This window comes from Fomitiporia mediterranea, assembly GCF_000271605.1.
Source record: "Fomitiporia mediterranea MF3/22 unplaced genomic scaffold FOMMEscaffold_3, whole genome shotgun sequence".
Lineage (NCBI taxonomy): Eukaryota > Fungi > Basidiomycota > Agaricomycetes > Hymenochaetales > Hymenochaetaceae > Fomitiporia > Fomitiporia mediterranea.
The window spans coordinates 2,505,215-2,517,801 of record NW_006760388.1 but is presented as its reverse complement, the minus strand read 5'-3'; the positions used below and the strand labels follow the sequence as shown (position 1 = coordinate 2,517,801).

The following is a 12,587-nucleotide window of genomic DNA, read 5'->3' as shown; positions in this document are numbered from 1 at the left end:
GTAGCCCCGTCTCGTCACACAGCTGCCCGTTTCAGCCTCCTCGCGCTTGTCGTGCGTTGCTCTCTGCTCTCTCTCTCTCTCTCTCTCTTTCGAGTCGACGTCCACCATGGCCGTCAGCAAGCTCTATGTGCCCACCCTTATTGCGGGCATGATCATCACTGTTCGTAGTTAATTAATGTTGGTTTTTATGGCTCAATGAAGCACCAGCTAATCAATGGTAACACTCGACAGGGTTCATCTAATTCACTCTGGAGCAAATGGCAGGCATGTCGCATATCATATCTATCTGTATGTTCTAATTCTCGCCTTACCCAAATAGGACATGCAATGTGTAGAGAACTGTGATGATCGAATTATTAGACATCACGTTCTCTATGAGCAACCCGTCTGGCAGACACTCCAGATGTTCCGTACGTCCGTTCTCGCACTCAATGGCTCCTATCTTACCTCTTCTAACCCTTTTCCTTTCTCCGTGACAGTCGGCGAAATGCTTTGTCCGTCTTTAACGTTCATCTACAGTGCCACTACTCTCTTCTCATCTCCTATTTCTCCGCTCCAGGTTTCCTTCCTGTCATCTACTCTCTCGTCCAAACCCGCTTCCAGCCAGCCGTCCAACTTCCGCCCGATACCCATGACGATCCTGCGCATGACTCGCACACGAAGCACTCGCTCAAGGCGCAGCAGCTGCGAGGTTACAAGGTTCTCCTCTTATGGCTTCCGGCAGCATGCGACCTTACCGGCACAACGGTCCGCGCCCTCTGTTCATTCCTATTACATTCCCTCACTTATGCAGATTTCAAATGTTTCGACCCATCGTAAACACATCAGCTCATGAATGTTGGCCTTCTCTACACACCCGTCTCCATTTATCAAATGACGCGCGGCGCTCTCGTCCTGTTTGTGGGAATCCTTAGCGTCCTATTTCTACATCGCCGGCTTTGGTTTTACCAGTACGTTTGTACAGACTTGTCGCTCCTTGTACTTTCTAGCTTCTCGCCGAGCTGATCTTCACCGCGCTTCCCTCAGATGGCTATCTCTCGTGACCGTCATGCTAGGTTCGTCCCCCTCTCACTTAAGGTTCTTTTACCTTCCGTATCTTTCTCAAGTCATATCGCATGAGTATTTGCATTCGCATGCGCACGACATCTGGTGGGGCTCGGCTTCCCCCACGGCAACTTCCCTCCGCTTCTTACTCTAAATGTATCGGTGTGTCTAGATCCTCACGATGAATCTACTTCAGGTGTATCTATTGTCGGACTTAGTGGGTCCATGATCAAAGATGCTGTCAAAGAGACTGCAACGGAAATTATCAACATAATTACCTCGCCGTCATCGTTGGTCAGGCGGTCCGCAGATATTCCGAGCCCGGATCCTGTTGAAGCACCCGAAGCCACAAAGGTCCTCGTGGGCGTCTTCTTCATCCTTTTCGCACAAATATTGTTAGTCCAATGATGAAGCACTACTTTCATCTCGCTCCTTTTTTTCGTCGCAAATTTTCAAACTGCTAATCTGTTTTACCGGCTCATGACGCAAACAGTACGGCGACACAATTTGTCGTAGAAGAGAAGATCATGGGCCGATATTCTGTCGCGCCTCTTGTCGCCGTTGGCTATGAAGGTCTTTTTGGCGCACTTACGATCTTGATCTTCATGCCGGTCCTCGCGCAGTTCGCCGACCGTTCGGCGTTCTTCGACCTTCCGCGCGGATGGCACCAGATGATTGATACCCCGACTGTGCTGTACTCTGGTATTGCAATCGCATGTAGTATAGCGCTTTTCAACTTCTTCGGCTTGAGCGTAACGCGACATGTCTCCGCAACGGCCCGTAGTCTAACGGATACGTGCCGAACACTTAGCATCTGGATCGTCTCGCTTGCGCTTGGCTGGGAACGCCTCCTTTGGCCGATTTCGGTTCTGCAAGTAATGGGATTTGCTCTTCTTGTGTATGTATTTCCTCTTTCTCCCCAAATTTAAATGACGCGCTGCACGATGTGGAGGCGGCGTTCTGCTTTCTTGTTCTTAAAATCTCCGGCGATCACATGTTGACTGACTTGTATTCTTCCCTTCCCTTCTTCCATTTACCCTTTAGCTATGGAACGGTAAGTTTCGTTCGTTCGTTCCGTTCCATCTGTCACACTCTAATGTGCTTGTTTTTTGTTTCTTAATTGCATCCGCGTCCACATGGACTATTGATTTTCACCTTGAAACATATTGGAAAAATATTTTTTGAAATAGTTCCTGTTTAACGGGCTTGTCGACCCTCCGAAGTTCCTACAACAACGTTCGGAGGTAGAAACAGTTCCCGAGCTTAGGGACCCGGAAGAGCATGCGCATCTTGTGAGGGACTCGCTTGAGGATACTGCGATACTCCCCGCGGACTTGGGGACGAGTGGGTATGATGTTGTCCCCCCGCATGAGCATGCGCACCACCCGCATCTCCATCACCACCAACATCCGCACCAAGCTGCTACCGCCGGCACGACTTCCGGAGATGGGCACGCGTAACCTAGAAGCAAGTAAGTACGTGAGTGGAAGCAGGTTGGTTGGGTGGTTGGGTTAGTAGTTAATAGAGTGGCGTTGCGAATTTCGGCTTCGCCTTCGCCTCATTTTTTTTTCTCGTTTCTTTTTCTCACTTTCAACTTGTCACAATCACCACCTTGCGTTCGTTCATCCATTAGCACTAGTATGGAAGGTGGTTTAGTCTGCCTCATGCGTGATGAGGAGGAACAGGGAGAATGGGGATTGGACTTGTTATGGTATCATACAGACCTGTTTCTTGATCGGTAGAGTTATCTGCATCGCGTTGCCGTTGCGACGCGAATAACGACACACATTGATGATCATCTACGTGTATAGTATAATTGGCTTACAATTACATGTTACTTGTCAATGACTACTGTGTGTATAACCGACTCGTGGTGTTGGTCCGTCCGTTGTGTCTTGTATCCATTTTGCCACCTTTACTACTTGTGGCAAGAGTATTGCCATTGGTTTACTCTAGCCTAGTACGGTTCTATCTGGCTAATGATTGCATGCGCTATTCGGATTTGTATGCACGGTCAGGCCAGAGCAACGTCGCATAGGACTATGTGTTTGGTATCCAAGCTAGCAGTGACGTATTCCAGAGACTTCGCCTAGTTGTATTCTGTTCTTTGCCATTTGGAGAAAAGCTATTCTTGCATAAGGAATAAAACTAATAACTCACTATGACAACCGGGACTATCAGCTCTGTAGAAACAAAAGTTGGGAACATCTCATCACTTTGTAGCTTCACCCTGCAAACTGGCTGGATGAATGTATATGCAAAATGAGAGTAAATGGACGAGTTGGGAAATTGCCACGGCGAAGGAATGCCGTTGTCGTCGGGTCATCTCCACCTGAAATGAATTTTTATATAGCTCTTCGCCAACTAGGAAAACACACCGACCAGAAGCTCAGAAGCTGGGAAGGAATGGAGTTTACGGTTGTTCATTCGTTTCCTTCCTATTACTTATGAAAAAATGCATATTAGAGTTCTTTAAGCGGGAAGTTATTCGTTGGGTTCTTTGCCGTGTAATATTGTGGCCCGCTTTCGAGGTGGAGATGAAGAAGCTGTTCCCAGATCAGACAGAAGCGTCAATTAGTCGGTTATTTTTTTAGTTGAACGGTAATTCATCACGGTAGTCTATGAGATCTATAAGATATGGAGTGTGAAAGACAGGTCTCGGCCTCATTAATTGCATGGAATTCCCGAGCCTAGCTTGATTTGAGAATTAGAGCGTGTTTTCTGAGTTGAAGAGAGAGAGAAAAGGTTTTTACTTTACCAAGATTTTCGCGCGCTGTGATTTGATGGACGATCTCCGACGCGTCGCGTTTGCGTCATGTGCAAAATCTCGAATGTTGCAGATTGAGATTTCAAGTCGCCGTCTCTTTTCTCCTCCCCTGGCTACAACGTTCTTTCTGACTACTTCATCTGGAGAGCAAGCGAGTTGCACGTACTACGAAGAACGAAGTGCCTCGTGACTCGTGAATCTTACTCGTCTCTCGTGTGCAAGAACTTCAGCTTGTGTTTCTAACGCGCTTCTGCAGTTCAGAAAGTTGTCTGAACGTAAAGACTTCACTTCGTCGGCCTCAGTCGTAACTGCTACCGTACATTGTCAGTCCACTTTTCGGCCATGTCGGGTCGATTTCCATGGTTGAAGGTCACTGCAGCGATAGGCGGATGTACGTTGAGTTCTCCATGTGTTTTTACTTCTAATTTGGAAAGGCCATTACCTTTCCTGTTTTATAACTCCCTTCCATTGTCTTCACAACTTCTTATGTATTCGTCGGGCATACAAGATCGTTCATAAGATTTCTAAGAACGATTTGTTCAGACTCACCACATGATTCATGTTTCTTCATCCACTTCTTTGCGTGATCGCGTGAAATAAGACTGACTTGTCTTTCTTTATGCCGCTTCGTTATTAATTGACTTCCCGCACGTCTTCCGCGATGGATGTATTCTTGTGATTTCTAACTCCATCGTACTCAAACGGCGAATGCGTTTCCGTCGTGCGTATATGCATATGGGTTGTTTCCAAAGGCCTCGGAGTCGGGTATGTGCTTATGAGAGGTAAATATTGTACACTTCCGTCTGATTCTTTGTAAATGACCCACATGCTTCCGACTTATGTTCTCTCTTGTCTCCTATAGTTGTGACTCCGACACCGGAACAACTCTATGAGGTGCGTTTCTCATGCAGACCGAGACTGCCGTGATTCGTAATTAGATTGACTAACATCGGTCTATTATGCGCTGGTCATGTTATTCGAAATATCAGAAAATGTCGCCTGCAGTGCGGAGAAAGGTGGACGAGTCCCGCATGCAGCGCTTGGCGGCTGAAAACGCGGCACGGCAGCAAGCTTCTATCCAGGCTCAGGTGAGATACAGGTCATACCATTGACGACGAATATCGTTATTATCGGGTTTCGCTTGCTTTCGCCATGCCGTTGCTTTAGATGCCAAGCATATGGAGCCTACATCACCTTATCCCTACGCTCCGTTGCTTCTCGGGCGCTTTGTCAGTTCCTCAGCAAAGCTCCATTTAGACACCATTCCTTTCTTTCCTTCTCCGGTTTCACTTGCGGCTCAATCCTTTTTGCTACGAATTTGTCGCTGAGAACTTTTTTGCTGAACAGGCAACTACGTCAGATCCGGGCGCGTCTAAGGCCACCTCGGAAGAGCAACGTAAATAACCCGGCATCCGAGTCATTCGGGACCGGAGATTTCATTATCCTTAACTCCCGCGAACGTTTATTTTCTCTCTTTTCTCTCTTTACTTCCCCGAGGTGTCAATATTGGATCCCGGAACGAGGTTATCGCTATCGAAAATGTATAATCAGTATCGGCCTTGAATTTCCCGAACCCGGCGAATTTCAATCGTTTACCCACATGCATTTTTCCATCGCGGACCGCCTGGGCTGGGTATTCTGTGTATCCGGCGTTCACTCGGCCATGTGCGCTCTGGCTTTCGAAGTGGTCTTGGTTTTCTCGTCCTGCAGAACGTCTTGGCGTCCCCTTGTAGCCATGCTAGGAGCGAAAGAAGCTCTCCCAAATATGTATTTTGCCAATAGTGGCTTGTGGTCTTCATTTTGCTCTCGGCACCAGGTCTGTCCACCCAAACTGGAATACTATTTGGTTCCACCACCCAAACACGTCATTGCGTAATAAATCCCGCACGGCTTCTTATGCTCCTGCTCCTGTAACGTTCTCGCTTGCTTCCGTATCTGCATGCATGATTTTGACCAACCTGAGCCTCCTAGTCCGAGTCGGACATTTATAGCTTTTCTCCGCGATTTCTCCGGGAGGCGGAGTGAGAGAGGTGGCACGCAGAGCAAGATTCGCTGCTTCTTGCTTGTGTTGTTGTACTTTTGCTTTCTCGCGCGTGCACCAAGTCCTTGGTTCTGTGTCTCTGGAGTCTGCGTGTTAGGTATTGAATTTGCGTACATTAAGTGCTAAACTTTCTCTTCTATTGATCAGTATCGTTAGTATCCGTATCCCGGTCTGATCGTTTCGTTTGCTAAGAAAATGGACCGATCGAAGCCACGTATTAGCGGAACTATATTTTCTGAGATGAGATGCGATGCGATGTACGGTGGTCGCATTATAGGGTGCTAAGTAACTAAACATCGCGGCGCCTGGCCTTCCGGACCGGAAGTCCCAAGGTGATAGCCGTAAAGATATGTTGAGAAGTCGTTTCATTATGATGCAAACGCGTTATAAGCTCAAGCTCTTGAATTTGTTATGTCATGGGAGGAACTATAATTTATATGTATGGATTCCGCTAGGCAGACTTTAAGTGCGAGACCCGACCTCATAACAGGGTAATCTAAATTTGATATGTGATGCTGGAGCGATATTTGCGTTCGTTAATACATTTTTGAGGTATGTAGAGTCTATTATGTTGTATGTCGGAGTGAAATTGTGGTGATAGCGATCTCTACGACAGGTGTTTCAGTTTCACGGCTGCGTCCGCACTCTTCTTTCTTTAACTTCTTTCTTTAACCTGGTCTACTTCAATGTGATGATATTGGCCATGAGGCGATAAGATTCGAAAGACCCTCGATCGGTGATAGATCCGAGTCAACACAGGTTAAGACTCTGAATAGTATTACCATGACATTTATTTGTAGAATCATCTCTCCATGTGAGCTAATATTATAAATATACCCAAGTGGTTGCAGGTTTCTATTTATGCAAGTTGAATACGCAATGGCATATTTGTTTGACAGAAGTCAATGGGAATGAGTTATACATTCAGATTTATAAGATACTATTTTGTAGTGAAGGTTATTTATTAAAAAACATATGTACTTCTTATTGTCTGACTTTGACCTTGATCTAAATTTGATATTTGATGCTAGAGAGAGATTTGCGGTCATAGAATAATTTTTTTTTGTATACATGTCGTGTTGTGTATGTTGGAGTGGAATTGTGGTGATGATCTCAATGATAGATAGGTGTTTCAGTTTTACGACTCCGTCCGCACTCTTCTTTCTTTGACCTGGCCTTCTTGAATGTGTGATAACATTGCACATGAGGTGATAGGATTTGAAAGCTCCCGGATCGATGATAGATCAAGGTATTTATTGCACTGACCAAAATAAGTGCGACATTATCTTGATATATATATGCAAACATCCCTTGATGAGCTATTATTATAAATTTGCTTGACTGGCTACGGTCGGTTGTTATTTATACAATTTAGATACGCGATAGCAACAAGTATCCAATCGAGGATCAAAAGATACTGTTTGTAGTAATGGTTATTGTGACAGCATATTTCTTTTTGTCTACCTTCGATTTGATTTTTGGAAAATGACGGGTTTACTCCAACAGGATGACAATAGTTTCAACGGGAGGACTTGACATCACTCGCATCACTCGCATCGGACTCGGACTCGGACCCCTCGGCGGAATCTGACATCGATGAGGAAGATAGAGTCGATGCTGCTGAGGAGGAACTTGATGAAGGGTGGTCCTCTTCAGTAATACCGTTCTCCTCCTCGCCAGAATTGTCGGGTGAGAGAGGATTGGGCCCACCTGGATCGGATTCGTCGTCGCTGTCTGGTTCGCGTGGTTGTTCGAGTTCTTGCAGTGCTGCTGCTTCGAGAGCAGGGATGTCCCATCCCAGGCTTTGCTTTTCGATTCGCGTAGAGGCGAGAGTCTGACCGAGTGCTTTGAGTATCTCCTCGCTGGATGACAACAGTGTCAGACAGGTCAACAAAAGATATATTCAGCCAGGTGAAAGGTGACGACTAACCTGACATCACTAGCGACCCATTGGCAAAAGTCATCCACCCAGATCTTGCTATAGACATAATACACCTCATGCATGTCCAGAATTCTCTTCGTTTCAAGCAACGTTCGTAGCACGGCCCGACGACCATGCTGAAGAACAACGGACACGTCTTCCAAGCATTTCTCCGCTAGTGCGAAGGAGCGGTAGAGAGGAAACGCTAGGGAACGTCTGAGAGATGGTATGAGTGCGTCTTGAAGGTCCCTTTGGGTGAATCTTAGTGGAGTGGTAGTTTGGAAAGCATATGGCGGAGGGTCGAGAGCGGAGAAGGCCGGAGTGAGGGAACAAATTGTCCATGCACTCTCGGGAGTGGGGTCGCTTTGAGTAGTTCGTGCATCGTAGGCATACGAGAAGAGAATGGTGAGGAGAGTCAGGTAAAGATTGTGGGTCTGTTGTGAAGTCGCCAGGTCTGTATAACAGATGGTTATCAGCACATTCGCAGGTAGGAATAGAGGTAACAAAGACAGACATTCTTTTCGCGGGAGTCGCAGCATCTCCATATTTTCTTGCTCAGTGAATACCACTGGATCGGGAAGGTTTGGCGAACATGAAGCATCTGCTGGTGGCTTGTAAACGATATGTTCCCGAATATTCTCTTCGTCAACATAGTCCGCCCTAGCATACAGTCCACCTACTTCAGCCTCGTGTAAATTGTACCAAAAAGGGGATACTGACATATAATACTCTTCGTCCCATTTCTCATCTTCATGTTTGACTCGCCTTGCTCGTCGCTCTTCTAGCGAAAGGCTTTCAGCATCTAAACCAAGCTCGTTCACCTCGTTCTCGGTATGACCGACATGTTTGAAATAACCAGTGTATGCATCTAAAAATCCGTATCGCCTTTCGGTTGACAAACTAACCGACGAAGGCACTGCAGTTTCCGGTACTTGCTGAGGAAGATGCCAATCATTTTCTACTGCTATATAAGATAACGAAATACTCAGTCAAGTAAATCCGAGAAAGGTGGAAAATAATAATACCTTCCAACACTTCGCGTTGATCTAGGCTCAAATCCCGTGTCACTTCACTGATATCATCGTCTGAGACGTGTTCTTCTGTTCCAGCGTCCTGCGAACTAATAACCTCAATGATCGGATGCGGTGCCGGTTCATCGCGTTTAGGCGGAGCTAGCAGTTTCGCGAGAACATCTAGGTCTTTGAAGTGTTCACCTGGCATCGCTTTGGTGAGGGATACGGTCAAATAACCCGATGTTGGGTCGTACACTGCGGAAGATGCGTCATCCTCAACGACAGGTGCCGGAAAGGCTAATCGTAGGAAATACGGATTGATGTGAACCGAGAAGAGTGTCTCGTCGACATGTATTTCCACGTCAGATGCCTGCCTATGCAGGGAATAATTTAGCATTTATGAGTGCGAACAGAACAAGAATCATGAAACTCACGCGTATAGCAGGTGCGTGTATGCGTATAGTGACCGCGTCCGCGGTTTGCGAGCAACTGAAGCGCGGTGTGATCATCAGTCCAAGTTTCGGTCTTCAACAGATCCGTTCAGCTTTGATTTGTGCGCTGGCGTATTTGATCGAACAGCCAACTCGGCCAGATAACGTTGTTCCGTGCTCCTCGTCTCTACGTTGTCTTCGTGGTAAGTAGAAATTAGAGTGATCGACCGGTGCTAGCCGCATATTTATTGAATACAGTTTACAACAAATGACTCCGATAGACTACCCTGCAACTGCTTCACACAACGACTCTCCCATGGATCCTCAAGTGAGTACTCAACATCCACGAAGAAAACAGACTTTGTAAACATTGTCCGTTATGCTAGAGCTTAGTGCCTTTTCCGCCCCTCGCGACAGTCGAGCAACTCATTCTGAACGAGAAACGCGGAAATTGCGTCCCAATATTTGTACAACTTCCAGCAGACTTGCTCACACCATGTACCGCCTATCTGAAGATTGCAAAAGACTCGAAATACAGCTTCTTGCTCGAATCAATTATCGCAGGGGAGAACATTGCACGGTATAGCTTTATCGGCGCTGGTAAATGGTTCCATCTTTCCTTTCCGTCTGGTCTCTTATAATTTATTGTGCTACTGTGTTAGACCCAATAAAGGTCATCAAGACAGGGCCTAGGGAAGAGGCTACTGGTGATCCTATGAATGTCCTGCAGAAAGAGCTTGCAGCATATCACTACGTCAAGATACCCGAAGTACCGACGTTTACGGGTGGTGCAATTGGATACGTCTCTTACGACTGCATCCAATACTTCGAACCAAAAACTTCATGCCAGGTCAAGGATCCACTCGGTATTCCCGAAGCATTCTTCATGCTTGCAGATACGATCGTCATATACGACCACTTGTTCCAGAATATTAAAGTTGTCTCACACGTCTTCTCGGCAACGAATTCACCGCAAATGAACCTCTCGTTTGCGTATAATTCAGCGGTGGAGAAAACCCGAAGGATTGCACGTATCCTGCTTTCGACCGCGCCCATTCCCGAACCTCTGCAGCCACCGATTGTGACTGGCCAGCACCCGACATCGAACGTTGGGAGAGATGGTTACGAGGCATTCGTAACGAAGCTCAAGCAGCGCATCGTCGCAGGCGATATCATTCAGGCAGTGCCTTCACAGCGCCTTGCGCGCCCAACCACCCTGCATCCTTTCAATGCATATCGTCAATTGCGACAAGTGAATCCGAGTCCATACATGTTCTATGTGGATTGCGGGGATGTACAAGTCGTAGGCGCGAGTCCAGAGACACTCTGTAAGGTGGAACGGAACAAGGTTTACAATCATGCTATCGCTGGCACGACGAAACGAGGTAAAACTCCTGAAGGCAAGTAGAGTTGGCTTCCCTTGTATAAGTTTCCCGTTATTCAGACTATTTGATGCAGAGGACGAGAGGCTCGGGAACGAGCTTCAATCGTCTGAGAAGGACCGCTCCGAGCATATCATGCTTGTTGACCTTGCGCGGAACGATGTAAATCGCGTATGCCAAGCGAAGACCGTGAAAGTGGACCATCTCATGCGCTTGGAAAAGTTCAGCCATGTCATTCACTTAACTTCGCAGGTCTCCGGTATTCTGCGAGATGGGTTGACTCGGTATGTCTCTTTATACTTACCAAGGAGGAAATTGGCCTGACGAGCATACGTATAGGTTTGATGCTTTCCGCTCCATCTTCCCTGCTGGCACAGTTTCAGGTGCGCCGAAGATCAAGGCAATTGAACTTATTTACTCGCTGGAACGAGAAAAGCGAGGTGTATATGCTGGTGCTGTTGGTCGTTGGGACTTCGCACAGGATGAAATGGATACTTGCATTGCGATTCGTACGATGCTGTTCAAGGACGGTGTTGCCTACTTGCAGGCGGGAGGAGGCATCGTATTTGACAGTGTGGAGGAAGACGAGTATGTTGAGACGGTGAATAAGTTAAAGGGAAACTTGAGCGCCTTAGAGGCTGCAGAAGGTAAATCAGTATTCTCTGTACAGTGCCAATCCCACACTGATTATTTCTTGCTTGACAGCTTATTGGCTGAAAATTCAACAAGCACAATCGCACAGTACTGCAGCGTCGTAGTTTGACTGTTCCATGTCTTTGGAAATATTTATTAATGGAAAATTCATAAATGTATCATTTATATTTATGCAAGCGAGAGATAATAGCGACAGCTACATGTAAGCAGGAGTGTATTCCTTATCAGAGTTTCCCGATGTATCCTCTTGCGGCTCCTGCAAAGCATCGAACCTTCTCCGTCTATCTGCTCGTCTCCGTGCGTTCCTTCGCTGTGCGTCCATGTGCAGTTCGACGCCCTCTCGACCAGCTATACTCAAGACACCGGCAATAAGCTCTGCTGTCCGCGTGCTCTCGTCATTTGCAGGGATCGCGTACATGACGATGCGTGGGTCGGCGTTCGAGTCGACGATACCAATTGTCGGGATGTGTTCGATTGCAGCTTCACGAATGGCAGACATATTTGCAAGTGGGTTAAGGACTACGAGAAGATCGGGGATGATTTTGGTCGTCTTCACGGTGCGAGTATCGAAATGATGAAGGCGATTGGTGAGCGTGCCGGGTAACCACTTTTCACCGACGTAGTAGGCGTTGTCGCCCATGCGTTCACTCGCTTTTTTCACCGCTGGTCGTAAGTCCGGGCGAGTACCGATAAAGACGACAGTGCCTCCTTGGGAAGCAATGGCGCGTGTTAGGTTTGCAGCGCGCCGTAGCATGGGCAGAGTATGGTCGAGGTCTATAATTGTGATTCCTGCTCGCGTGCCATAAGCGTACGGAAGAAAATTCGGGTTTAATAGCGAGGTAGAGTGACCGAGGTGCGCTCCAGCTGCCAGAAGAGAGGATAAAGTAAGATTTTCGGGGGAAGGGGGTCGGTGTAAGGAGTGGTGAGGTTGCCAGGTATTATCACGGTTTTGCTCTGAACCGTACTGTGAATAGTGGTCACCTAAATGGTGCGCTGTAAGAAAACAGAGAACAATACGGTAGCAGGACATAACACGTACGGAATAGTTTTTCTTCAGCACGCTCGATTTGAAACGCAGTCCAGTCGTCTTGTGTTGCCAGAGAAGCGCCATGAGGGATTGCATTACTCATACATCGACGACTAAGGTACTTTGAGTTGTGCAGTGACGATGAAGCGGTACATACGCTCGTGTCTGAAGCGCTGCGCCATGACCGCAGACAGCTTTTACCGAGCTGCCATGACCTCAAGCTTGCTTGCATGGCTTCGTCTTGCTGTTCTGCAATGAGCAGGCACTGAGGCAGGTCGAGGAGTGTGGTGCCAAATTTGGGCTTTGA

At 47.2% G+C, this 12,587-nt stretch overlaps 6 protein-coding genes across 6 annotated transcripts; 3 read left to right on the top strand and 3 right to left on the bottom strand.

The window, feature by feature from the left end:
* Window positions 1–66: 66 nt before the first annotated feature.
* FOMMEDRAFT_18195 (uncharacterized protein) lies at window positions 67–2,865 on the top strand. The gene is made up of 11 exons (XM_007264058.1): window positions 67–160; window positions 232–264; window positions 320–410; window positions 480–494; window positions 560–747; window positions 829–950; window positions 1,027–1,055; window positions 1,241–1,439; window positions 1,538–1,946; window positions 2,093–2,098; window positions 2,235–2,865. Exons 1-11 carry the CDS (start codon window positions 107–109, stop codon window positions 2,502–2,504), a joined length of 1,416 nt encoding a protein of 471 aa, XP_007264120.1. The 5' UTR covers window positions 67–106; the 3' UTR covers window positions 2,505–2,865.
* Window positions 2,866–4,153: 1,288 nt separating this feature from the next.
* FOMMEDRAFT_132395 (uncharacterized protein) lies at window positions 4,154–5,215 on the top strand (the record flags this gene model as incomplete). The annotated part of the gene is made up of 5 exons (XM_007264057.1): window positions 4,154–4,202; window positions 4,564–4,593; window positions 4,674–4,705; window positions 4,801–4,899; window positions 5,159–5,215. 5 exons carry the CDS (start codon window positions 4,154–4,156, stop codon window positions 5,213–5,215), a joined length of 267 nt encoding a protein of 88 aa, XP_007264119.1.
* Window positions 5,216–5,295: 80 nt separating this feature from the next.
* Window positions 5,296–5,968, bottom strand: FOMMEDRAFT_26759 (uncharacterized protein; the record flags this gene model as incomplete). The annotated part of the gene is made up of 3 exons (XM_007264056.1): window positions 5,296–5,341; window positions 5,408–5,642; window positions 5,770–5,968. The coding sequence occupies 3 exons, from the start codon at window positions 5,966–5,968 to the stop codon at window positions 5,296–5,298; spliced, it is 480 nt and encodes a 159-aa protein (XP_007264118.1).
* Window positions 5,969–7,287: 1,319 nt separating this feature from the next.
* On the bottom strand, window positions 7,288–9,295 carry FOMMEDRAFT_119410 (SHQ1-domain-containing protein; the record flags this gene model as incomplete). Its single annotated transcript, XM_007264055.1, has 6 exons — window positions 7,288–7,714; window positions 7,783–8,227; window positions 8,288–8,433; window positions 8,494–8,737; window positions 8,799–9,156; window positions 9,221–9,295. 6 exons carry the CDS (start codon window positions 9,293–9,295, stop codon window positions 7,372–7,374), a joined length of 1,611 nt encoding a protein of 536 aa, XP_007264117.1. The 3' UTR covers window positions 7,288–7,371.
* Window positions 9,296–9,533: 238 nt separating this feature from the next.
* Window positions 9,534–11,357, top strand: FOMMEDRAFT_132393 (anthranilate synthase component; the record flags this gene model as incomplete). Its single annotated transcript, XM_007264054.1, has 6 exons — window positions 9,534–9,545; window positions 9,604–9,817; window positions 9,880–10,617; window positions 10,676–10,883; window positions 10,939–11,246; window positions 11,305–11,357. 6 exons carry the CDS (start codon window positions 9,534–9,536, stop codon window positions 11,355–11,357), a joined length of 1,533 nt encoding a protein of 510 aa, XP_007264116.1.
* Window positions 11,358–11,433: 76 nt separating this feature from the next.
* On the bottom strand, window positions 11,434–12,488 carry FOMMEDRAFT_119405 (uncharacterized protein). Its single transcript, XM_007264053.1, has 2 exons — window positions 12,293–12,488; window positions 11,434–12,234 (listed from the first exon to the last, which is right to left on the bottom strand). Exons 1-2 carry the CDS (start codon window positions 12,381–12,383, stop codon window positions 11,450–11,452), a joined length of 876 nt encoding a protein of 291 aa, XP_007264115.1. The 5' UTR covers window positions 12,384–12,488; the 3' UTR covers window positions 11,434–11,449.
* Window positions 12,489–12,587: the final 99 nt, after the last annotated feature.